Raw genomic sequence first — 26,989 nt, 5'->3', positions numbered from 1 at the left:
TTAAATACAACTTGCATTTATACTGGACATGTGAAACTATATTGCTCTATGTAGATGAGTTGAGCTACATCCCCACATATGAAGTATTCATCAGGAAAACAAGGATGTGAAGCCCAGTCTGAGCTATAGTCACATTACAGAATCTTATTTCCACTTCTCAGATGATGACTCCATAGTTATGAACTGAAGGCCAACTCTCAGGTTTCAGGAAAGATAAAGTGATGCCTTGCACATGCCATTCATTTATAAACTCTAAATAACTTCATCACTTGTTATACAAATCTAAAGTTTAAATTCTGTAAACTCTGTTTCAAAATTCCCTACTGTTTATCAGTATTTGAACTGATTCTTCAGCCTTAAATGCTTTTTCTTCCAATCAGGTATTTTACTACTCAATTTTACAGCCCTTTAACTCAAACTGGGTTACATTTTGTTCTCAAATCCACTGTTTGTATGATCTCACCTCTGCTCCTTAGCTCTCTCACCTGGAATGATCACCAACCACCTCCTCATGTATTCCTTCAACCACTTCATTCAAGGAGTATTTAATGAGGAGCAGTCATGTACAAGACTCTGTAGTTGATTGGCAGTATAAGATGGATAGATAGCAGGTGAGATCCTACAAAGCTGGAAGTCTGTGTCCTTTCCCCTTCTGAAAGGGAAGTTTCTTCAGGACAGGGGCTATATTGTGTCTCCTACTTCTCTGCCTCTTCAAAAGCCTTGACAAAGGTAATGTTTGTTTGAGAGGGCAGGGTCAGTAAACAATTTAGAGGGTGGGAGGATGTCTACCAGAAAGGTCACAGGTGTGACGTGGAGGAGTGAGTAGTGTACTGGGGCATCATTGGGCTGCAAGGTGAAGACAGTTTCACTTTCCAGAAACTATCAATTGTTGTATCACGCTGCTAGCTGCTGAAATTTAAAATGTACTATTCTCAAATTCTCCAGATTCTCCTACACACAACCAATCACCAAACCCAATTTTTCTATGTGTTCGGTGTGTCTCATCTCCAGCCTTTCTTTTTCATTTTCATTATCATGATTGTTATTATGGCATTAATTTGTTTCTTCATGTGTGAATCATTGCAGGACCTCCAAATAGCTCCCTCTATGCCCTAGACTACTTTAGGTTAATCATTCTTGTAGGTCAAACTAGGAAGTATAGGCTTTAATCAGAAGGAACTTTTAAAAATGGAATGGGGTAATTAGATCCGAATTTCAGAAATAATTGTACTCAGTAACAAAAGAAAGAAGAGATAATTATAGGTGGCTGTTGCCAAAATAGGGCAAGCAATAAGAGCCTGAACTAACCTGAAGGAGAGAATAGCAAAGATTGTAGGGATGAACTAAAGAGGGAGACTCCATAAAACACTGAAGCTGGTAGATATGAGGAGAGTCAGCAAGGGAAAAGAGAAGATGCTAACGGTACAGATAACCAGGACAAAATGACAACATTCCATGAAACAGAGAACAAGTAACTTTGCAGGGAGGACAGTGAGTACATTTTGAACAAACCAGTTGAGTTGGAGTTCCCTGTGAGAGGTCCAAGTGCAGATATTCTATGGCCTTTGCTATGTGGAAGGGGTACATGCAAAAGCCCCAAGCTGGCTCAGCAACTGCTTCCCAGAACTCACAGCATCTGCAAAAGTAATTTTCCCAGGCAGGGGCTTGGGCAGCCTTGGGAAGAGCTCGCTGTGCAACACTGGCTCCCGTTCTCCATCTGACAGCTTTCTGCTGGGCTTCCCCTCCCACTCATCATTTGGGAGACACTTGTGCATCTCAAGGGTCAAAAAAATTAATTTGTCCTTAAATCAGCATATTTTATTGATGGAAATTTGAGACATTTTGACTAAAATATATGAGAACCACACTCTCTGTTTAGGCACAATGTCTAGATTTAGGTGTATGTGTCTGTATAGGAGAGGGCTTCCAGGTGGCTCAGTGGTAAAGAACCTGCCTACTATTGCAGGAGACATGGGTGTGATCCCTGGGTTAGGAAAATCCCCTGGAGAAGGAAATGGCCACCCACTCCAGTATTCTTGCCTGAGAAATCCAATGCACAGAGTAGCCTGGCAGGCTATATCCCATAGGGTCGCAGAAAGTTGGACACGACTTAACAACGGACCAACAACAATGTGTACAGGAGTGAAACATTAAAGTGGCGAGATTAGTTAATTAAGAAATTGTCATTTAATTTCTGTAGATTAGCCTGCTAAAATGAAAAATTCCTACCGTCTTCCCAAGAGAGATATAAAGATTTTTAATTTTTGAGGCCTAAAAGCTTTCTCTATACTCCCAGGGGAAAATTAACAGATTTTTGTTTTCAAAATGATAGACTTAGATGAGATTTACTTAGATAGGATAAAAAAGTTCTGAAGACTTTGTACTTCCAGAGAAAAAGGGGTAGCGGAAGGTGGCCAGAATGAGTTTAAAAGATGACTTCAGATCTGGAAAGATGAAAGACTATTTTACTAGCAGGGTCTGTGTCCTGCTCACATTGCACTCTGGAGGCAGAAGGACCTGAGTGTGAAAACACTCCGTCCTGCTGTCAGAGCAAAGATACCATGTGACCTGGAGCCAAGATGCTGAGAAGCCTCGATGGAAGGACTATTGAAAGAGGCACCTTGGCCACTTCCCAACGTACTGGTGCCTGAGAGAACAGAGAACAGCAGCTTGGCACAGCAGAAGACGCTCAGGTAAGGTCAACTATTAAAGGACAGATCACGGCCAGGTGGAGGCAAGAGATGGTGAGGGAGTTTGGGATTGGCATGCACACACTGTTGTATTTAAAATAAATAACCAACAAGGACCTACTCTACAGCACAGAGAACTCTGTTCAATGTTATTTAACAACCTAATGGGAAAAGAAATTTGAAGAACAGATACAGGTATACATACAACTGAATCACTTTGGTGTCCACCTGGAACTATCACAACATTGTTAATGAACTCTGCTCCGAAATAAAATAAAAAGTTAAAGAAAAAAAAGAAGACCATGGCCAATTCTGAACCTCTCCAGACCAGCCACTGAGCAAGGGGAGAGGGTCTCCCGTGCCTTTTGTCTCAATCTGTATTCTAGCGATTGGCATTTCACTTTTCATAATTCTCAACCACGATGTGATTTAGAAAAATAATCATTTGGTTTAACTTTTCTTGTATTTGTTATGGATACACATACATATGGACTGTATATAAACAGTGATTTGTGTAGCACTTCATCAATACATAATTCCACAAGTACAAGGGATTATCCTATTATGACCAAAATTCCAGATAACACTTTCTACGTTTTGTGTTGCAAAATACCACAAATCTACAACTTTTTTTCTAATATATTATGGATGGCTCCAAGATTTTACTAGCCTCTTTGTTTTGAAACTAAGTTTTTTTCTTTAATGAGTCAGAGAAACATCCTGAACAATAAAAGTACTAAGCAAATTAAAATGTGTGCAGTATATGACTTCATATTTAAAGGTATGTGGCACATAACAGGAATACACAGTCAAGGGAACAATTTAATACCTGATGTTCATCATATGGATGATATGGATGTCTTGATATTAAAAACAAATGTGATTTATAGGATAGCAATTGCTCTTTTCAAGGGCTTCCCAGGTGGTACTAGTGGTAAAGAATCTGCCTGCCAATACAGGAGAAAAAAGATATGGGTTCCATCCCTACGTTAGGAAGATCACCTGGAGGAGGGCATGGTATTCACTTCCGTATTCTTGCCTGGAGAATCCCATGGACAGAGGAGCCTGGCAGGCTATAGTCCATAGGGTCTCAAAGAGTTGGACACAACAACTGAACAAAAATGTGATTGAAGTGATTTAGCACGTATGTTCTTTTCAAAACTTGTTGGTGGATTGATTATACAAATAATAGAGCAAAACAGAAAAAAAAATAGGAATTAACTAGGAGAACAAGAAGAAACCTGCATTCTAACCCAGTATATTTTATAATTTCAAGAAACTATAGTCATGGTGTTTTCTATAATGTGTTTTCAAACACAACTTTCCTTTCTTTTTTCCGACAGGCTAAAAACAAGTTTGTCTCATATACTTTATGGACAAATCTCAAAGGAGAGATGGATATGCCCAAATGACCACTGTGACCACCATGGAAAAGTCTTTCAAGGATGTGCACTTGTCCATCTTGCTATCATTTTCAGTCAAACATTGGCGAACACCTGTTAACTCCTTGACATTCCTGGCTTAACATGCTGCAGCTTTAAGTTCCCCTTGTTAAAGGACAAACTTGTTTCCATATCACATTTGAATTTATATGAATAAAACTGTATTATTACATTCTATATAAAATAAATTGCTTTCCTAAAAAACAACAGCCCCAAATACTTTTGCTGCTGCTGCTGCTAAGTCGCTTCAGTCGTGTCCGACTCTGTGTGACCCCATAGACAGCAGCCCACCAGGCTCCCCTGTCCCGGGGATTCTCCAGGCAAGAACACTGGAGTGGGTTGCCATTTCCTTCTCCAACGCATGAAAGTGAAAAGTGAAAGTGAATTCGCTCAGTCGTGTCCCACTCTTTGTGACCCCATGGACTGCAGCCTACCAGGCTCCTCTGCCCATGGGATTTTCCAGGCTAGAGTACTGGAGTGAGTCGCCATGAAAACCTACGTTCATTTAAACTGATTCTTAAAGGATGACTACAACAGAACAGAGTTCATTCTCTTGACATTTCAAATTTGAAGATAGAAATTTCAATTTCTGCAATTATGAAGACTGATAATTGCTTATAAAGTTTTGATTTGACCTCAGGCATAAAGAACTTCATTTTGGCTTTCCCCAAATATAGTCCTGAAGGATCTGGACTAGGACTCAATCATTTTTAAACACAAATAACTATGATTGTATATAACAGCCACTCTGGGTAGTCATATTATTTCCTTTCCTATTGATATGTCTACCTTGTCACAAGACTAACATATATTTATAAGTCAAGCACTGTACATTAATTTATACTCTAGGTCTCAACTATAGACCTTCAAGTGGACTAAGGGGAGTAGCCTACTATTCTCTCTCATACTCTCAATTATATAAGATTGGGATCTAGGACAATTGACTCAACATCCATTTTGTACATTCACACTTCAACAAAGATTTCTGTGGCTCTTTCCTTTCATGTCTACTCTTCTGGGCAGGAGGGGCTTGGGAGCAAGGGCTGGGGGAAGTAGGCAGTGGTCTCAGGCTACAGAACACAAAGCCAGAGGCTGAGTTGGAGATGAAAAGCAAGGGGCAATGAGTAACTGCAGCTCTGGGTGAGTGGAATCAAGGATAAGTGGAAACTTATAAGGAAGACTCTGCAACACTAATCTTAGCAAACTGTCAAGAGCAAAGCCAGGATTGTCCCAAAAGTATGGATGGTGAAATATAGTCAATTTAAACTTTTAAATGATTATATTTTCAACTTAGTTTGGTAGGACTGGTTTGTTCTACACAAAGTTTCAGATACAGTGAGAGTGATAATGAGACATTTTGTCTTTGACCACTTTTGGTTTTAGAATCATCTCACTCATTTTGTTTACTGGCTGTGTATACTGAGAAACAATAATAAGGAAAATCGGGTATTTATTGAAAGAAATGAAATAATTTTCCTCCTAGAATGGTCAAAGATGCATGTATTATTAAATACTCTCCATCTCCTACTTGCAGGCAAACAAAGATTGCCCTAGACACTTTCTGTGTCTGAAATAAGTGCTGAAATAAGCTTGCTCATTGTGCTCAGTCACTTCCATTGTGTCTGACTCTATGACTTTATGGACTGTAGCCTGCCAGGCTCCTCTGGCTATAGGATTCTCCAGGCAAGAATACTGAAAGGGGTTCCCATGCACTTCTCCAGTGGTCTTCCAGATGCTTGGCTCAGGGGAGACGTTGTTTATGGAGATACCACTGCTCTTTGTCGGAGAAGGCAATGGCAACCCACTCTAGTACTCTTGCCTGGGAAATTCCATGGACAGAGAAGCCTGGTAGGCTGCAGTCCATAGGTTCGCAAAGAGTCGGACATGACTGAGTGACTTCACTTTCATTTTTCACTTTCATGCACTGGAGAAGGAAATGGTAACCCACTCCAGTGTTCTTGCCTGGAGAATCCCAGGGACAGGGGAGCCTGGTGGGCTGCCGTCTATGGGGTCGCACAGAGTCAGACACGACTGAAGCGACTTAGCAGCCGCAGCAGCAGCTGTTCTTTGTGCACATCTGAATGCCTCCTCTGATATCCTCCTATTCTAGTATCTGGCATGAATTTACTTTCTCTACCATGTTGCAATGTACACTTCACTTATAATGAATTGATTATTAAAACTTTTCAATCTTTAAATTTTGTACTCATTTATAAACAAGTATATTTTGTCTTTAGAAACAAGGTACACATGATGAAGAACAAGTTCATTCAATGAGTGACTGTGCTAGCTTTTGAGACTATAATGATGAAAAATGATACAAATCTGGCCGTGAGAAACTCTCAATCTGACACGACAAAGATGATCCACATAAATAATTTTACGGACTAAAGAACTCATTGGACATATTCAATAGAACTAAGCTTCATTTAGCTTGCTGATGAAGACTCAAGGGGGTGATGTTATATTTTATCCAAAGACATGTTTATGATTGTGGTGACAATTTAAGTTACTGTAAGGTTTGGTCAACTTTGTTTGTCATGCCATATCTCTTCAAGCAAAGGAAACCTGGAAATACAGGTTTAATGACTCATTCAGGAGATGACAAAACTCCCTCAATTTGTGGTTCCTTTCAGTTTTACTGTAAGCTTGTATTAAATACTAAGACCAATTCATTCTTCATATTTATCAACAGAATTTTATTTTTGCTTATCTTCATTCCCTAATTCAAGTATAAATTGTATATCCTCTTATCCTCAGTTTGACAGAGTCCAGCTTTGTTACTGTTTGGAAATAGTGGGCAATTTCTCTATTTATACTGATGTTTATGTCTTGGCAATAGAAGAGATAGTAACTGGAGACATTTAGACTTATTTGGGTCAGATAGAATTTATTGATTCTTTGGTATGCTTAATTATGATAATAATTTAAAACAACCTACAAATCTAAAGGAGTCATTCTTTTAAAATATACTGATTATAATTTTCTAAACATTATTTTACTTTCTCAACTAGCTACTCTCCAATTGTAAACGATGGCAATAATGGCCACAGGCAGGCAGGCTCATTCCTGTTAAGTCCATTTTATAATTCAGGCTTAAAATAATTATATATATGTATACACACATACACACACACATATATATATATTATGTATATCCACAGGACACTGTCCTTTCATCATTCTGATTGTTTATACCACTACTTCACTCATTATTGTTTACACTTTACAGATCAATTTCACATGTAAATTCTCATTTAAGTTAAATTACATTATTTGTTTATTTATTGGTTATAACAATTTACTTTTTGAGGGTTAGAATGGTTCAGCTGGTAAAGAATCTGCCTGCAATGTGGGAGACCTGGGTTCGATCCCTGGGTTGGGAAGATTCCCTGGAGAAGGGAAAGGCTACCCACTCCAGTATTCTGGCCTGGAGAATTCCATGGACTGTATAGTCCATGGGGTCGCAAAGAGTCGAACACAACTGAGTGACTTTCAGTTACTCACTCACTCATGTACCAACAAATGCAAACAGCACACCAAACTCTGTAGCAAATCCTATTTTAACTAATGCTCTACTTTGTGCATGCTTGCCCCTTACTCCAGTTTTTCCAAGTTTGGCCTCCCCACATTACTCTGCATGGGGAGAGTCTTGTCTTAGTAGCCTGCCCATTTTCCAAACTAAATGAAAGAACTGTCACAAATTGCTAGTGCCACCTATTAGCGGAAGCATAGAACTGCAAATCATGGTAATTCCTTTAAACAGCACCTTAGAAGTCTTGATGGGTAAAATTCATCCCAAGATTCACTGATTCTATTTTATGTTTACAACTGCTAGCCTTTTTAAAATAAGCTTTCGTTGCACGAACTAAACTTAGATATGTCATATATTTTGGAGATTTTACTTACATCTTTGCATTAACAGATCATTTTATCATAGTTTTTTTTTTTTTAAATGATGAAGTATAATGTCTTCATCAATTAATAGATGTCTCTATAATATCATGACTTTGTAAATGAACATTGCTAGATAAATATTAATTAAAAATTTACTTCAGCACTGGAAGATTGGAACATGCTCAAATATAAATTACATTTAAAATAGCCTGATTTTAGATTTTATAATTTACCAAAAAGATGTAAAGGTGTGTATAATATTATGATCTTGGGAACTGTGATACATAGGTGTGTCGCTGAAGTTTAAATGAGAAAAATTAGGATAAGAAATTAAGCCACAAAATTTTTTACAGCTGACTTTAAATTCTTGATAACTTTATAAGTTATCAAAGCTCACATCTGAAATACAATTATATACTCATACTAAACATAAATGGATTATGCTCTGTAACCAACAGTTTAACTTTTATTTTATTACTGGGAACATATGCAATTGTATGAATTGATTCAGATTAAATTTATTCCTGACAAATCCGTCAGTAGCATTCATTCTTAAATACAGAATTTAAACATAATTGACTGAAAATCACAACATATTTTTAAATCATGTTTGACTGAAATATGTTAATTAAAAATAAGAAAAAGAAAACTCAGTTATAGCTATATCTATACTTCTATCTAGTTACCTAAATATTTAGGTACTTCATATCACTGACAGTAATTGAATTTAGAAAATAAAATTTATATAAAAAGAAACAACCTAAAAAAATTAGAATTGGAAAAATTCATCTCTTCAGTATTCAGGTTTCCTTAAACTATTAAAGACTGCCTCTCATTATCATAAGTTGGTGGGTTAATCTTACATGGGATGGACTTGTGGTCTCAGTCATTTTCTTACTTGCTAAAGTTACACTGAATCTGGTTGGTGCTATAAACAGGGAAGCCTCAACTTGGAGACTTTCACTAACTCTCATATGACCTGATCAACACTGAATCACAAGATATGAGACTTAGCATTTTATTTATTTATTTTTTTTATTATTCTGCATGGGTATACTTGTTGAGTAGATAAATAAAAAGCTCAATTTTTCCATGTGCTTAAATTGAAGATTTCAGAATCAAAAGATGATTGTTACAGTTAATAGAATTTGGGAAGAAAAGACCATGCTAAATGAGAATCAGCAAAAAAGAAACCTGATGCCAAATACGCAGTGACTATTGGAGAAAAGGTATTACAAAGAATTTGTAACATCTTTGCTCTGTGAAAATATTTATATATTACCCTTACTTTTCATAGACACATTCCATTTTATCTCTGAGATTTCCAATATAAGGCAAATTCCATCTTATACCAATATTTGAATACTTGAGATATTTCTGAAAGGTTTTCCTGAGACTCAAAAAGTTCATGCCCACTAAAATACATATACATTTACTTTAATGTGTGACTGTCTTTTAAACCAATATATATTTTATTTATAAAGCATTTTATTACAACTTACCAAGATTGCTTTTATTAACACTAAAATATTAATATAAATTTTATCCTGAATATATATTTATCTATTCACATATACATATATGTGCATATATGTATATGGGCATATATTTTTGTGCTTTGTTAGTAGTAATGAAAATCTCTGAAAAGTCAACAAGTTTAATTAGTAAATCATTATTCATACTAACTAAATTTTGAAGTGGTCATAATGTATTGAATAATGGCAAATAAAAAATGTTTTGCAAATTCTGATTCATAATGTTTAGTTTAACATCATCATCTATCTGAAATGTATGTTTGAGAATTTTGACTTATCTAATAACCCCTTTCTTACAGTAATTATACAATTTGACTGTGAAAATAAACCTTTACAAAATATGAGAAGAAAGCCTCTGAAAAATCTACTATTTATTTAAGTACTATTTACTAAGTCTTCTATTGAAGGTAAAGTTAAAGAAACTGATTTATTCTTTGGATTCACATGATCACCATCATATTCAGAATTGCATGTGTCTTTGATTTCTACTAAAACTCAAGCACACAATGTCCTGGAAAAGCTCATGGCATTGAGTGATGGAACATTTGTCATTTGTTTAAAACCCCAAACCTAATTTATTTGCTTATGATTTCCATAGGTTTTTCTGAAGTCCTCATTGTACCACAACTCCAAAAGGAAAATTTTATGATATTCTGGTATTTCATGGGAAAAGTGAAATTTCACTAGTTTTGTAGGGGAAATAAACATTTACGCATTGATTTTAAAAATAAGAATTATAACATTTAGCTATGTTATATAAATTTAAGGAAGGGAAAACTATCTCTAAGTGAGTGTTTTTTTGAGGATAATTTGTATGTGACTGCTGAGATTTACAGAGTTCTCACATTTGCTTCCCCCACAAGGATTCTAAATCAGATTGGTTCAGAGGAAAAGTGAGCATACCCCATTTTTCTAATATTATCACTTCTCCACATGGTCCTGAAAACATCTATTCTATTAATTTTTCCTAGAAAATAAAGAGGTACCTTATTAAATATGTATATACATCTACTACAAAGTCTGACTTCTTGTGTTTTACTTCTTTTTCTCTCTCACTTAACATATCAAATCTCTTTTATCTCCTATCAGACAAGATGACAAGTAGAAAGTAAGCACAGTGATTGCCTGAAACTTTGTCTTGGCAACCTGAGCAATGAGAGAGTTAACTTAATGGTGGATCTTTGAAAACAAGTGACCATGGGAAATTAGAGTTGGCAGGGATTTAACTCTTCAAGAATCATGCTAGAATATTTTTAAGGGCAAAACAGTGAATGTTTTAACCATGTTTGACATCTAATTAAGGAGGAAAAAGAAGGAGCTAAAAAAAAAAATTCTATTATACTTTAGAAACAAAGTACTGACAATTGGTTACCAGGCAGATGCTTTGCCAAAACAAGTCTACATATAGAAAAGAAAGGTAATGATGTATCAATAAAATCATAGAATAAAATTGCTTGGGCAATCCCTTTTATTCTTTTTGCTGCTCATTTTACAGCTTGTTTTATCAAATTGTCAAGCTCTAGGTACATCAATAGAACTGTTATGTAGTTGTAAGGCAGCTTTTGGTTTAAAGGAAAGCAGAATAAGTCTAATGGATACCATTACTAAGAAGAGCTCATAAACACAGTGTCAAATGTACACATCTTGTCAATATATACAGCTCACTTCATTTAGACAAGTTTAAAGCATTTGTATATAACAAAAGACTATTCTAATGAAATACCATCTTCTAATATGTGGAAAAACTGGTGCCTCTTCTATTAATGGAGAGTAATCCATTAACAAGGAAATAAAATTATTGTGAAATAGATAAACACAATTCTCAATTTTATAATTTATTTAGCACTTAGATAAGGATCTTAAAATACAGTAGATTTTAAAAAGGCATGTCATGTCTAAAACCTATTCCAAAATTATAGCATATAGTTATTTACATCTTCAGGAACTAAACTTGTATGTAAAACTCACTCATAAGAAATATAAACTTGGAGAAGGACCATCAACCTAAGAATTACTGGATGAACTACTCTCAGAGAATAAAAATAGAAAGCAAAAACTGACAAAAACAGAGATAACATAATATCATATACTAGGTAAATAATTTAAAGACAGCTACTATATAAAGATATACCTGGGATTTAATTAAATACTTAATGCTTACTATTTGATTATTTTTAAAAATCTTATATAAGTACAATTGCAATTCTGCTTGCTAATGTTTAAAATTCATTCTCATTTTAACAGCCAAAAATTAAATCAAAATATAGTCTCCAATTCAATATATTTTATCTACGTAATAAATCTAAATAAACACATTAATAGGTGTTTAATTTTCTAATCCAAAAGTGTGAAAATTACATTTGTCTTTCTTATTTGTGGTCTTCATTCACCCTAGAGTATTCAGAAAGAGATGTTCCCCATCATGTGAAAATTAAAGAATATGTTTTCTGGCATCAGGGTAATGTACAGTAGACAGACATGTCTACAGAGAGATTCAATAATTTTCTTTCATATTACAGACTAAAGACAGAGTATAATTGAAGCTTCTCACTGCCCCACCCCCAACTATAGAAATTTGAGAATCATAAGAAAGCAACACCTTAGGGAGTAAAACTACTTGTGTTAAAACAGTTTAATCTTCAGTTCCATTTTAATAATATCTCACTATATAAATATTTTCTTTCATTAAATTTATATACATCATATTAGAATTTACATTAGCATGATTTTACACATCTGTCTATAAAATCCATCTAAACAACTGTAGAACAAATATTTTCTTTAAAATCCTTATTAAAAAACAAGCATATACATTAAACTGTAAGCAGACCAACCATGTGATAAGGGTTTTTTTCCCCCCCTCTTAAATTTATACTTTGTTTTGAAAAGAAGTTCACACAACTAACTGTACAACAAGAAAGTAGTATCTCTTCAGTTCTCACTGAAGTACATAAGAGTCAAATAACATTATATTTCAAAGGTTTTAGCTTTACACCAATTAGCCAAATACACAGTCTTTTGTACAACCATAACACTGTAGAAAAACTAGTCTGTTCTTTCCAGTTTATATTCTCTTGGCAAACCATGATCTACTGCTTATGTTAAGCATCAGATTGTCAGATTTGAACAAACTGAATATTCATGACGACAATTAACCATTTACTGTCTAAAACTAAGAAAATGTAATTTATCATAACAATTATTATATGTGAGGCATTCATATCTACAAAGAGACCATTGTTGCAAGAGTGGTTTTAAAAAATCTTTTAACAGGAGTAGAGTGAGAAAAATTAAAAGGATATACGATCACATATACCGATCTGTATTTACCAGGCATTCAAGCTCTTTTCTGCAAATGTGATTAAATGCTCTTTGTTTGCATTTAAATTGTCATATATCCAACAGAAGGCATGATTTTATAAAGAAAAAAAAAGTGTTTCAATCATCTCCAAAAGACCCACACAATCACAAAGGTTTCTCAGGTTAAACTCAAGGTTTTAAGGTTTAGGTTGGGAGGGAGTTCAAGGAATAAAAAGGCAGGGGGCAGCGGGGCATTAGAAAGCTGGCCAAATAAAAGGAAAAGAAAAACTTACCTTTGTAGGATAATTTCAGTCTTGGCACATTGTTTTTCCCATTTTGATAGTTCGCTCTTGCTGTAAGTAATACTCCCCAGAAAAGACAGACAATCCTAGCGAACCAGCCCATGCTGCAGACGCTGTGGGTCCTATGCTGCTTCAGTCTCCCGTCCTGTATTGTGCGGCCAGAGAAGTTCAAACAATCTGGAAACTGGAGGTAACAGGTGATTTAGGTCAGTTTCATTCATAAATGCAGACAATCAAGACCTCCAGGCAACACTAACACCTCTTCTTCTGTAACAGTCACTGAAGCACAGAAACTTCAAACCCTCCAAAAAAAAAAAAAAAATCGAGCCAGGCACCGGATAATGAGGCACAACTGTTGTGTGGAAAAAAAAAGAAAAGAAAAAACAAGGGCTGCTGCAGTGGTGCTTAAGAAGCAGTTCCTTTTATCTAGGTTCTTCTGATAGCTGGCGGACTCTAATCCTGCTCCCTGCTTCATTCGGCTCCGGCTCCGGGGAAGCAGAATGAAAGGGAAACAGAGAGAGAGAGAGAGAGAGAGAGAAAGAGAGAGCAAGCGGGGGGAACCGTGAGCAGCGCGGACTTTTCCAGGACACATGTAGGGAGCGATGACACAAGATCCCACAGACAGGTTTTCCCAACACTCACTAGACTGGCTGACAATGGGAGATCAGGCAAGCTCAACCCACTCCCCTTCGCTCGAGTCACACAACACATGCAAAAAACATCTCGCAGAGATTAGAGCCGGGAGCAGAACCCTCCAGCGTGCCTCTGAAAGGCATGTAGCTATAAATTTACTTCCCAAGGCAAGCGTTGTTTTATAGCCATTTTTAGGTGCAATTTGGAGAAAACAATCTGAATTCTGCTACCTACATCATTTACAACTCACGCTCATTATAGAATTCTGCTTGAACTTGTGTGGTGTATGTGTATATGTATGTTTGTGCCTGCATACATATGTAGATATGCATATATATGTCTGTCCTTTTCATCAGTATAACTTTAACCACTGAAGGTTTTAAAGCCTTGTTAGCGATTGTTCCCTCCTTCCAACAAACCCCCTTGGCTCAACCACCCCCTCCCCCGCCCCACTGCGATTTCAGGGAAGAAATTCCTAGTAAAGCCCATTTCAACAATCAGTTCGAGACAAATATAGGTCCACTGAGAATTATAAATTATAACAGGGGATTCTCAAAAGGATACTCAGAATTTAAAAACATCTACGGTTTTTCAGCTTCTGGAATGCTCTGGCTAAAGTCTTTAATGCATCACATCTCATTAATTAAAGCCACTTCCCTAGTTTTGGTTTAAAGAGCAGAGGAAGATGACAAAGTTCACAAAAGTCCCTGCTGAGTGTGAAGGACCAACATAAAGAGAGTATCTCTGTGTCTTCATGAGCTGGTGAAGGGTTACTAAATTTTCTGTGGACACGCATGTATTTATGCAGTCATACAAATACCACTAATTCTTTCCTAAATAGGCATGTCTGAGGTGTTTAAATTTTCTTTTCTATTTTTCTTTTAGTTTTTCTCAGAGCTGATATCCATACAGGATTGTGTGTTGGGGGGGTGGGGAAGGGTGCATGAAAATCAAGGAACTTTCCCTTTATATTCCCTAACTCTCTCTACTTTGCACCCTCCCTCCACCCAGGTACAACACACAGGTTAGAAATACAGAGGAGAAGCCTGTTACAATAATACAGAATTTACTTGACTGAAAGGAGAAGGAGAGTTTGCAATTAAAAACATGAACACTCATTGAAAGTGGTTTAGTATTCATGTATTAAAAAAAAAATGACCTGAGCATTGTCACTGCAGCTTTCATTACTTAATGTCTACAGACCAATAGAAAAAGAGCAGCTCTTTCTCTGTGCGCAAGTGTGTGTGTGTGTCTGTGTGTCTGTGTTTGCCTGAGAGTAGGCGGAGGAGGAGGAAGAAGAGAATGAAAAGGATTTAAAGGGGGGAGAATGGGTGAAGGGGAGGAGGAATTCTGTGTCTACTCCATTAGATTGATTCATCAAATAGACCGTATTGTATTTGTCACTTCCCACAAGCCTATTGATCAGTCAGTATTGTTAAGAAAATAAAATCCAAAAATAATGTTGATTTTACTGATTCCCACACTTGTTATCCTGAGCACTTTTCATGCTCTGGGCAATGGATTAAGGCTACAAATGACAAGAGGCTTGTCTGTCTTCCATGGATTACTCTCTATAGACATTCATTCTGTGGAGGAATTCATGTCACTTTGGGATTATTTAGGAGATTGGACTAATGGATTATTCTATTGAAATATCACATATGATTATTTTAAATACTTTAAATAGTCGTACCATTTTCACTAATATATATTTTAAATATTTATTTTTCTTCTGCTCTTGTTACTTCAAGTAGGAGAGCAAGTTTATATTTGTCAAAACTAAACAGGATAAGCAAATTTAGAAATGTATCCATTTCACTTGTGTAATGTCTAATCCTGAAACATTTTGATGTGTTCCAGGAAAAATAAAAGATTGTAGGTAAAACTCAGATAAAAGAGGGTGAGAATTGACTCCATGGAGAAGAAAGACACTCAATCTATATTTTGGACCACAAAATCAGGACAGAATTATTTCATTTTCTAAAAGAAATAATTTAAAATTGAAATCAGAATTGGGTAACATAGACACCCCCATGTTTATATCCAAACACAGGTTTCTTTTTTTAAAAACTCTGATGTATTTATTTACATTTGATATTTTTCTTACTCTCTGAAATTTTTATGATCTTTAGGTCTTTTCAAATATTTGAAAGTTTAATGAATTCACATTTAGTTCTCTGTAGATTTTTTAATTAAAAAAATGTAGAATAGGAAGTTCTTTATGTAAGTATAACTGTTCTAGACTGATTACATTGTAATAATAGAAAAGTGTGACCACAGATAGACTTTTTTTAGTGTAGAAAGAAAGAGAGAAAGAAAAGGAGGGCAGAGAGGAAGGAAGGAATGTAATACAGGCCTGAAAAATATTTACCAAAGTATTTGTTATGTTATATTTCTACTGATTTCTGAATTGATGTTGGGGATAAATAAAGTCGTTTTCCATGTTTTCCTTATACACCCAAACGTGTGAGGGATAATCAAGGTTAAACCTATTTCCCAGTTGTACACAGGGTGTGTAATTGCTCAGTCGTGTCTGACTCTCTGTCACCCCATGGACTGTAGCCCACCAAGTTACTCTGTCCATGGGATTCTCCAGACAAGAATACTGGAGAAGGTTGCTATTTTCGTCTCCAGGGGATCTTCCTGATCTAGGGATCGAACCCTCATCTCCTGCGTTGGCAGATGTATTCTTTACCACTGTGCCACCTATTTCTCAGATGAAGTAGATGCAAAGTTGAGATGGACTTGGGTGGGTGTTTATCAGAATCTATCAACATCTGCCTGCTTGAAATGTGGACTTTAGTTCACCTCCTAAGAAACATCACTCCCTACTCAGAATATGTGAACTCAGCCCTGACACAGTCAAGCCTGCTGTATTTGCCACATTAACCATTGATCTTACTGTATTACTTACATTTTTAAAAGTCAGAAATAATAATATTGACCTTTTAACATTGTATTTTTTAAGGCACAGTGAAAAATCTTATTTTGTTTCTCTTAAAGTAATATCTCTATTTTCAATTATTTTCTAACCCACAATCTACATCATGTGCTATAATTAACTCTACTTGCAACTGAGCTCCTAATATCTTCTTAAATTTCAAGTTTTCAGATGTGACTAAGTTCTGCTACAGAGTCAAATCTGAGCAGGTGTTTAATATGGTGATCATGCTGTTGTATACATTTCTGTCAAATAAATCTGTAGTTTTTAATTTCGCCTCACTCCATATTGAGATAGATTACAAGACTTCCAAGTATAAAACTCTGACAGGCAGTTTTCTGGGTGGTATGCTTGATTTTCTAGAGAAGCAACTCTTCCAACTTCACTGCAGTTTGGTTAACTCTTCTTTCTCAATTAAGACTGGTATAGTCGTAGAAAATACATGTTAAAACAATTTTCCATAGGAAATGTATTTTTGATCTTTTTGTCTATTAGCTAAAAGCAATGTGTATATCTTAAATGTCTACTTCATATAGTTTATTATTTATTATGAAACACACTGAGATGGCAATAAACATTGTGATTTAATAGTAGAAATTGTTCTAATTTGTGAGATGGTATTTCAAGGGCTTCTCCAGTGTGTAGACACCCTGACATTTTCTGTGAGTGGTAGGCAAAAATACTTGCTATATTTGTACATAAAAGTATATAAGGAGAAACATTGCTCAGATATAATTAAAAGATTGAGTGGAGTAAAGGTACTTGAAGTTACAGTGTACATCATTAAACACTCCTGTCTCTCCCTGCAATCCCACTCCACCCTGGTTAGATATAGAAACACCCTCAAAATGTGTGCCACCCACAGAACTAGAGCCCTCTTTAAGAGAAACTACTGAGTTAAGAATTTCAAAATGAGTTGGATAACCAGCTCTCCTATGAAACAACACCAAGAAGGAAAACAAATACTAAAACCAAATAAAAATTTCCATATTCTTCCCAAGGTGTTATTCAATTGAGTCAAGAAAAAAAAAACAACTGTATTGCTTTCTATTCAACATCTGCTATTTCCTTTTTTTTTTCCCTTCAAAGGAATGCTTCATTAGTATATGAGAAAGGCCTATGATCAACAGAATTATAGCAAATGTCAGAGTAGAACATTTGCCCTTGCTCTGACATCTCATGCTGGAAATTCATTTTTAATGAGGGTTTTTCTGGTAAGGGAATTTGAATCTTTTTTTTTTTTCTAAAAAAGAAAATGTGTGGGTGAAAATATTCTTTAGAAGATCAGAAGACATCTTATTAATTGGGAAAACTAAATAGTTGATGTATTATTCATTCTAGCCCCCCAAAAATGATAGTTATTTAATAATTACTGTGGTAGTCGCTGAGAAGTGGGGGTGGCAGGTTAAAAGCAATATTTAAGAAATTAAATTAAGCTTTTTATAATCTGACCCTTATGAATGCTTTTAGTATAAGCCACATGTGAAAGCATGAGTTGAGAGGAGAGACTGGTAAGAAGCAAAGGGAATTCAATCTCTAGGGAAGCATTAACTCCTCCCTTCCTTTCCTACACACCCATGAACAGAGATCTCAGTAAAAGAATCCAGTAGTTCCTCCAAACTGAATTTGAACAGTGTAAGCAAAAAACAGTTTCATGTTTTTTCTTATGACACCAGTGTTCATTATATTTAAGGTAAATAGGGACTTGAGGTAAAGGCCCTTTTGTTTTTCAAATGAATTTACATGATAGATGTTAAATTAACTCAGGAGTTCAGTCACGTTATTTGTGACTCTAGGTTTAAAAAATGTTTAAACAATTAAGGGGTATCAAAAATTGCAGGAGAAGGCTCTTTAGTGTTCAGGTAAAATGATAGCTTCTCTTTCCTTGAGGATTTGATTCAAAGGGCTAGCAGGCAAGTTTTATTTCACTTGTGTGGGGAACAGAAGAGAGTGACCAAAAAAAAAAAAAGAGATGCATAAAATTTTGTTTATGTTTAGTGTCTATGCAGCCAAAGTGGCTAAAATCTAGTCACAGGAATGGGATTTATCATTTCTACAGTCTCTCTTTTCTTTCACCTTCTAAAATCAATCATATTTTTCAACATTTCAAAATGTTTTGCACATGGGATTTTTCCTTTTTCACCTAGTTAAGGAGTAGAATCACTACAGCTTCTTTATTCGATTATCTGATAAGTGAGTGCAGTTTTCCTGAATATTAATATATTGAAATAATAAAACACTGAAATACCTGTGTAGGTTTTTGCTATTGTGGTTGTTTTTTTGTTTTGTTTTTAAGTGAGAGTGTCTCCACCTCAACTCAAATGGAACAAGAAAGTTTTCAAGTGAGACAAAAATCCCATTGTTAATACTGATCAGTACAGGGTAGGCAGTGAGGAGGAAAAAATGAGGCGTCCATGGAATACAAATGAAATGAGCAGGTTGGCTGTTGAGTGTTGCAGGATATGAAGTTATTAGTTATTTGCTTTCAGCAAAGGCATAGCACACAGCTTCTCACTGAATAAATAAATAAGCAGACCTGTACTAAGCAAACAAAGTGAAGAAACTACGCAGTATTGTTTAAAGATTATTTTACATCTGACTCAGGCATAGTAGATGCATAGTTTCCCTTTGTTACCACTGAAAAGAATGTTGCACCTCAGATTAATTTTACTAAAATCTGTATGTTCTAGGAAGGGGACTTTTTTTCTTTCTTTCTTTTCTTTTTTTAAAAATGTTTTTAAAGAGTTTGAAACTGATAAGGATAGGGAACAGAAATGCTGAAGCCTAGAATTAAAGCTCCTTAAAAAGGTTTATTATAATGGCAAAACCAAGTGTTTGGAGGATGGTGACTCAAAAACTACAGAGCATTCTGCTTTTCAGGGGCACAGATTTCTCCAAATTGCAAGAGTTAGGAAAGACTTCAATTGTTTTCTCCCCTATTCTGTATTGTTTCAAGTGTTAAGTATCATTTGGTCTAGTCTATGCCCTCCATTTTCTTCTTTTGTGATGTGGGGGTGGTGTTAGAATTATATGCCAGGTTTCATTTCACTGTCTTGGCTGCAGAAGCAGCTGTCACCTTATGGGAGAGATTAGAAAATGCCTTGTTTATTAGTTACCCATTATTATTTTTATTTACAAGTGATTTATGTAGAAAATTTAAGTCTTCCCCATTTTCCTCTGGAAGTATTCAAAGAATAAGTCTCCTTGAAAATCAATTAACAAAAATTCATTTTCTCATTTCTACCACAGCAATGAGAAGGGAAAATAACATCAAATTGTCCAGCCTTGAATCTTCTTAAATTACAGATCCAAGTTGAAAATGGTTTGACTAGAGGACTTAAATGGCAAATGTAATTAGTCTCTTGCTTGTTTTTTCAAAGGTGATGTATAACTTTAGTAACTTAAAGCACCTAATGTCCCTCAAATACCTCAAATATCTAATAGAATATTATAAAGCACTCTTTACAGCATAAAAATAATGTTCACTACAACAAGCCATATTCTCACACAATTTTAACTTTATTATCTCAAAGTTTAGAAATTAGCAGTAATAGTTTGCTGATGATTCATATGAAAAAACCACACTAGTTAGTTTTTAACTTAAATATTTAAACAAGTGTAATTCTCATTGTATAACTTTGTAGAAATAGCATCTGATGGTTTTTGATATAATCACATAGTTAGGTAGTCTTGCTTTGACATATTAAATAGTTACTGCCAATTTAATAATGCTGTGAAACCTATTTAAATTTCCTTAAGCGAAAATAAACACACTTAAGAGAAATAATAAAACTAAATTTGAGTGAATCAAGCTAAATGTGGTCATCTATTTCTTAGACTGTCAACATGAGTTTGTAGGTGTTTGCCACTGTGTGTAACCCAGCACAGCTAATTTGATTTTAGAGACACAATTTTAGATACAGATATATTTTTTTTTCTTTACTCTCAAATCCAATCACTTTTGAAACAATTTCAGGTCTCATATTTCTTGCATTGTTTCTTTTATATTTACCCATTTATTCAACAAGATTTTGAGAATTGCCTAGGTGTCAATCATTTTGTCTTGTAAAACAAATTACATATTTTTTGAGAATCAGTGATATGTATTCCTGATAACTGATGCTTGTTAATCTTTGTAAAAAACTTCTCTACCATAAATATAAAAAAATCTACAAAGTCTTCTATACTTCTTTTGGGCTGGAAAGAGATTTATTTATTCACTTATAATACTTTTCTACTGCTATTTTCTTTTCATCAAATCCTGTGTCCGTTTTCATTCCTTCTAGAAATAATTTTTCTATTATCGTGGAAGACACTACCTGATGGCAGAATTGTCTACGCATTTTGCTGGATTACTTCTGATCATAGGCTATTGTAGTCTCCTAAAATTAATATGCTTATATTAGGATTTCACAGTAGGAACTCAGGGTATAAGATTGCTTTAAGAAAAAAAGACTTGCATAAATTTTCACAATGCTTTGTGACTGTTCTGGAAGCTTTCTCCCCTATGATTCTATGGTGCTAGGTGCATACATCTATTTTAGTTCTTATTACTTTGTATTATAATAAATTTCCTCAACAGACTCTAATCGCAAAGAGAACAGAAACTTTTTCTCATTATTTTATTTTCATTGCTCAGCATAACTTCTGGCACAGAGTAAAGTTTAACCTATTAATTAACAGATTAATTAATTAATTAAAGAGTCAGGGGAAATATATGCTAGATAGGCCCAGGAATCTCACAATTTTTATAAATGGTTTGGTAGAAATGGTTTCTTTGCAGATACAATTATACTAGTTTTCCATGTTTCTATATTAAACATGGATTGGTGCAGACAGTAACACTGAGAGATTTCTAAATTGCTCACTTAAAATGCTGCTGAAGAAACCATATTATAGTCCATAAAATATCTTTTGATCTTTTCTTCAAAGCATGGAAAATTTTGCTATTTTTTATTATTATTTTTATTCAATATATATTTCTTCTCATAATTAAGACCTCTCTTCAGATTCCCTATAGCCTAAAACTATTAAAGTATGTTGCTAATATGGACATTAATCAAAATAAAAATTCTACAGTGTTGGCAAATATATAGTGTTTTCAAATGGAAGTAAGTTCTCACCTTTTTTTTATTTTAAAAATTTAGAGATGTTTATAAAACTCCCAGAATGAAAGTCACCAAAATTGTGAAAGCCACCACAATGCATATGACATAGGACATCTGGATTTAAATCACAAGATCACAATTTGTAGCAATATGATTGAAATTTTAGTTTCTTTGGCTAGAAAAGATATTGGTCAGCACCTGCTACCTAATGGCTGTTACAATCAAATCAGTTATCATATTTGACAGTACAAGGATGTCCAGGGAGTCAGCATTCAAGGTAGAGTTCCCACCATCACAGAGCGTGTTGTCAGACTGCAATCACAGAGTCTGACCAAAACCTTTGGGCATGAGAACTGAATACGGACGGCCAGGGTGACAAGTAAATATTGTTGGTAAAATATAGTGATTCTAAAATGCCCTTTGGAGAAAGAAAAGACAACCCTTTGAGAATCATTGCAAAAGCTAGATGGAAAAAGAAGAAAGGAGCGTATAGACTGTTACTACTTTGGGGTGTTCAAACATTATACATTCAGTATTACACGCTAGATTTTAAATGCACCAAATTTACATATCAAGTGCAGCAGGTTTGACCACAAAGAATAAGATAGCTTAATTGAAATATGAAGACTAGAAAAGGCAGCAGCAAGTAGAGAACCTGCCTTAGATTAACAAGCATGTGGTTGCCTTTGCTAATCAGCCTTGCACCCACAGGCAGCTGCAAATTGAAGGAGAGCAGCATTTGACATCTTAATAAATCACTGGTGACTCACTTGGCCAGATGTGGGTTTGAGATCCTCCACCTTTCACAGCTTATACAGTACAGAAAGAATTGTATCTTTTATGGTAACTCAAGCTTTAAATTAGTAAAAGACCCATTACGAGCACTAAATCCTCAATATGCAAGTTTTTTTTTTTTTTTTTTAATAATCTAAGTTGCAAACTTCATGAATCCATATTTACATTTCAGAGCAAATTATTTTCCCAGAAAAGTGTCATGCTTAACTTTAGGAAGCAGAGAAGTTTAGGTCAACAGGTGAAACACCTGTACAACTATTATGGGAATATTTCCTGCTACTATTTATATTTTAAGACATTACATCTTATAGGTCATCAGCACTCTTTAGTATTTTAACTGTTCAAATTTTGTTTCATGCTGTTTTCAGAACTCTAGGGAATCTTGATTGGCTGGGAAATAAGTTAATTTTCCATTCTAGTGGAATGTTTTACTATAATAGTTTCAACAGGAACATTTTCCCTTTTACCTTTATCATTACTGTTAAAACACAATGGCAAAAACAGGACAATGATTGATATTATACAACTATCTTTGAACAGTTTCTCGAATTAACAAATGGATACCCACAATATATCATTTAGATTCACAAAATAAATTGTTATGGATATATTAAATTACAAAATAAGTCCATCTTATATTTATTTTTCACTCTAATTGCCAGACATTAAAACATTAAGAAGTATGAAAATACAATTATCAAAATCTGAATAGAATTACAATTTTTATTTTTGTATAAGTATCAGTCCATTGCAAAGCTTTCTAGATTTATTGGCCATAAATAGTGGGATATGTTAAGCAGATTTTAAAGAAAGACTCATGTTTTATAAACCTCTATGGAATTTAAAAAATCTGTCCAGTTGTATTCCCTCAAAAAATGCTGTGTTTCAAATGTATTTAGCAGCATTTTCAAATGTGAATTCAATAAACGTGGAAAGCCACTTAGACTCCTGCTAAATTGAGTCTATCAGAAAGTGGTTCAAATATCACTAATTGTTTTATAAGAATAATCATATTGTAGCTTTAAACAAACTTAAGCTTCAGTCTACTTTAAGACTGGAGTGCCAGGATGAAAATAAAGACCCTTCGGCCGAAATAGAGACTATTGAGTTACATTTAACAAGATGCAGGATGTGGCACTTGAGGGATCTAACACTGGCCGGCTGTGTGCCACCCCAGCAGCTAGATCAGGTTTCCTTTGCCTCAAACGATTTCAGAATAATTTCATAAAAATTACATGACTGACACTATAGCTTTCTTCCCATTCCTATGTACTTAAACGTTAATATCTTCATAATGCATTGGAATCCTTTAAAAATACCAGAAAAGAAAGTGAAATAAGACAGCAGTTTCACTTTGGTGAATTTTATTGTACAAATTAAGATGACCTTTCATTTACTCTGAAGGTTTTCCCAAATTGCTCTTACTTTTCTTTTCTTTTTTTTTTTTTGGTGTGTGTTTTCATTAAATGCATTTTGGGTTACTTTCCATAGCCCTTTCTGTCAGCTGTAAATATTGAGTGACTGGGTACTATAAAAAAATATGGGTAAGGTATCTTTTTTCTATATACATTATCATTATAGTAAGTGTCCCCTTCCCTAGTTCATTCTATCTCTAATTTGGTTATTCTCCTCTTTAAATTCCATTCTCTAGAAAATCTTGCAAAATAAATTAACTCTAGTCATTCCAACACTCATTATGCATTATGAGCTAAATCTCTATACATATGCATTGTGTTTGGGCATGTTTTTATGTATTCATTCTGTCAGTATAGTGCACATATCATGAATATATTTGTCTTCAATAGCACTTTAATTATAGGACATCTTCAATGGTGATGGTCATATGGATTACTTTCTGTGAAGTTCCTAGGGCAATTTCTTTCCCACAATGGGTCCTCAATAAATGTAAGTGAATGACTTCCTGACTATTGTTATGGATCCTGGGAGATGCAGGATGGGGTTGGCAGCAAGAGACAAAGCTGGCTGTCAAAACTGTTATATTCAGATGAACAGCAAAATGTTGAAAGAGATATTAAAGTTTTCAGAAGCACTCTGCCTATTCTGTCAAAAACTGATTGAAAGAACTGTGTGTATCCTGAACTCAGGAAGACTGGTTTGAAAAACAAATCCCAGATTTCAAGAAACTAGTCAATGACTAATTTACTTTAGTAATAAAGAAAAAAAAAAGGTAAAAAATATGATGGTTTAAAATTACATTTAACTGAAGGGATTTACTATGTCCTAGTGTGGGATATGCAGAAATGTATTTTGTAGTTGAGTGATGAAATACCTTAAATAATAGAATTTCATTAGGTATGGGTTTGACACAAATGGCTTTCGTCTTGCCCAGCTCTCCCCATACACTAAATGTCATGTGTTATAACATTTAAGAAGTAAGTATTCTTATGGTGCAAGTAGATGTGGGGAAAATGTGTCACCCTTTTCCTGGGAGATCTGTGGGGCTGTTGGTGGGGGACGCAGGTTTCCTTTCAATTGTTCTATACTAAGAAGTACCACTATCAAAGAATAAGGCTATATATCTAAGGAGGGTCATAAAACAGTGAGACAGTGAGGAGTTTGAAGTTAAGTGAACACGTTTTCCACCAAGATTTTAAAGCATTTTAGCCTAATGATTTTTATATATGCATGTATGCAAGTATATATGTAAACCTGTGTCTATATGTGTTTATACATGATTATATATATATATCTATATATTTACACACACACATATATATACACATATATACACATATACATGCCAAATATAATTCAACAAAAATTGATTGAATTTCTGTGTCAGTCATTCTGTGCTAAAACTGTAAAAATTCAAAGACAAATGAATACAACCCTACCATGATGGATTCACAATTGAGTTGGAGAGGCAATGTAAAACTAGGCGCTTAGAAATACATACCAACAATCTCCTAGATGCCATTCAATTATAAATGTTAAACTATATACAAAAGATAATTAATCTCATTTTTAAAAAGTACTTAGGTATTCTTAAAAAAGTGCTTAGGTACATTTAAAAGAGTATTTAGTTGTTTTTAGGTACTGAGGTATTTTTTCAATAATGTGTAATAAAATATTTTTCTTTTTTCTTGAATGATACAAATTCATGTGTGATTTCTGCATTTTAAGTACAAGTAAAACAGTTATCTTTGACCTATATCCTTATCCTGAAAAATTACTGCTCTCAGATTTTAGTCTTGGGAAAAGCGATAATGGGCATTTTCAGAAATCAGACTCAGGATCTAGAAACTTGCAGGTTTCTGATTAGTGCATTTTAAATGGGTCTAAAGGTAAATACCATCACCTGAGTCTCATTATAAGAATTGGATACTATGTATATTTAATGTTCTAAAAATAATGTTCAAGTTCTAAACAGTATGCTTGATAAAACTAATGGGATAGTGGCCTATACAACTTCATTCAATTTTAAATATAAAAATTTATTTTCTTGGTGACTAATAATTGCATTTTAAAATTGTTTTTGTTTTTCTTCTGTTTTATTTAGTATTTACTGGAGATGAAAAACCACTTTTCAGACTTACATTTTGTTATATATACCTGGAAAGCATCTAGAATGAACTGAAAACCAGAGATGAATTCTGTAACACCTTCTCATTGATCCTGTTAATTTTTGAAATGAGTCTTGCACATTGCTCAGTGGTTCACGTAGAAATGATAACAAAAGACTCCATTATTTAGCCACTTCATGTAATGGGGTGTGTGTGTGTGTGTGTGTGTGTGTGTGTGTGTGTGTGTAAGCTCAAGTTTGGTGTGTGTGTGTGTGTGTGTGTAAGCTCAAGTTTGGTGTGTGTGTGTGTGTGTGTAAGCTCAAGTTTGACCCAAGTACCTGGATAATTTTTTTAAATAGCAAGTAAGGAGGCAGTACAGTGTGATGAGAGAAACCTGGCCTGAGTCCCATTATCAGCTTGGGCACTAATGAGTTATGTGTTATTAGATAACGAACTTCTTGGGGCCTCAATGCTTCCTCTATAAATGAGTTAACCAAATGAGATGTATTGCACTTTTGGTTCCAGCTAGTGCTGAAAATACTGTATTCTGTAGTGTATTTCCAAGCCATAGTCTGAAGTCTATCACTCAACATTTTAGCAATATTTGATTATTTTAGTTAAGAATAAAAATTTGATAATTCATACTATTCCATGCATAACTGTAATATCAGTTGGGGAATAGGAAATCTAATATATTATATTGTGTCATGAAAATATTTATGATAGTTCCAATGTCAAATTATTGCTTTATTAAATAAAACCTAGTTATAAAATATCTCCTATACTAGTTTCTGAAGTAGGTATTTGGGATGAAAGTCATTT

At 34.6% G+C, this 26,989-nt stretch overlaps 1 protein-coding gene across 6 annotated transcripts in view; it reads right to left on the bottom strand.

Annotated features, from left to right (window-relative positions):
• Positions 1–26,989, bottom strand: part of SEMA3A (semaphorin 3A) — a 501,460-nt gene that overhangs the window by 207,036 nt on the left and 267,435 nt on the right. For all 6 annotated transcript variants that reach the window (XM_043871699.1, XM_043871697.1, XM_043871698.1 and 3 more), the window contains one exon: positions 13,158–13,350. In XM_043871699.1, the coding sequence (XP_043727634.1) occupies positions 13,158–13,269 (112 nt within the window). In that variant the 5' untranslated portion in view covers positions 13,270–13,350. The remainder of the gene's footprint in view (positions 1–13,157; positions 13,351–26,989) is intronic.

This window comes from Cervus elaphus, chromosome 18, assembly GCF_910594005.1.
Source record: "Cervus elaphus chromosome 18, mCerEla1.1, whole genome shotgun sequence".
In the NCBI taxonomy this organism is placed as follows: Eukaryota; Metazoa; Chordata; class Mammalia; order Artiodactyla; family Cervidae; genus Cervus; species Cervus elaphus.
This window is presented reverse-complemented; position numbering and strand designations above follow the sequence as displayed.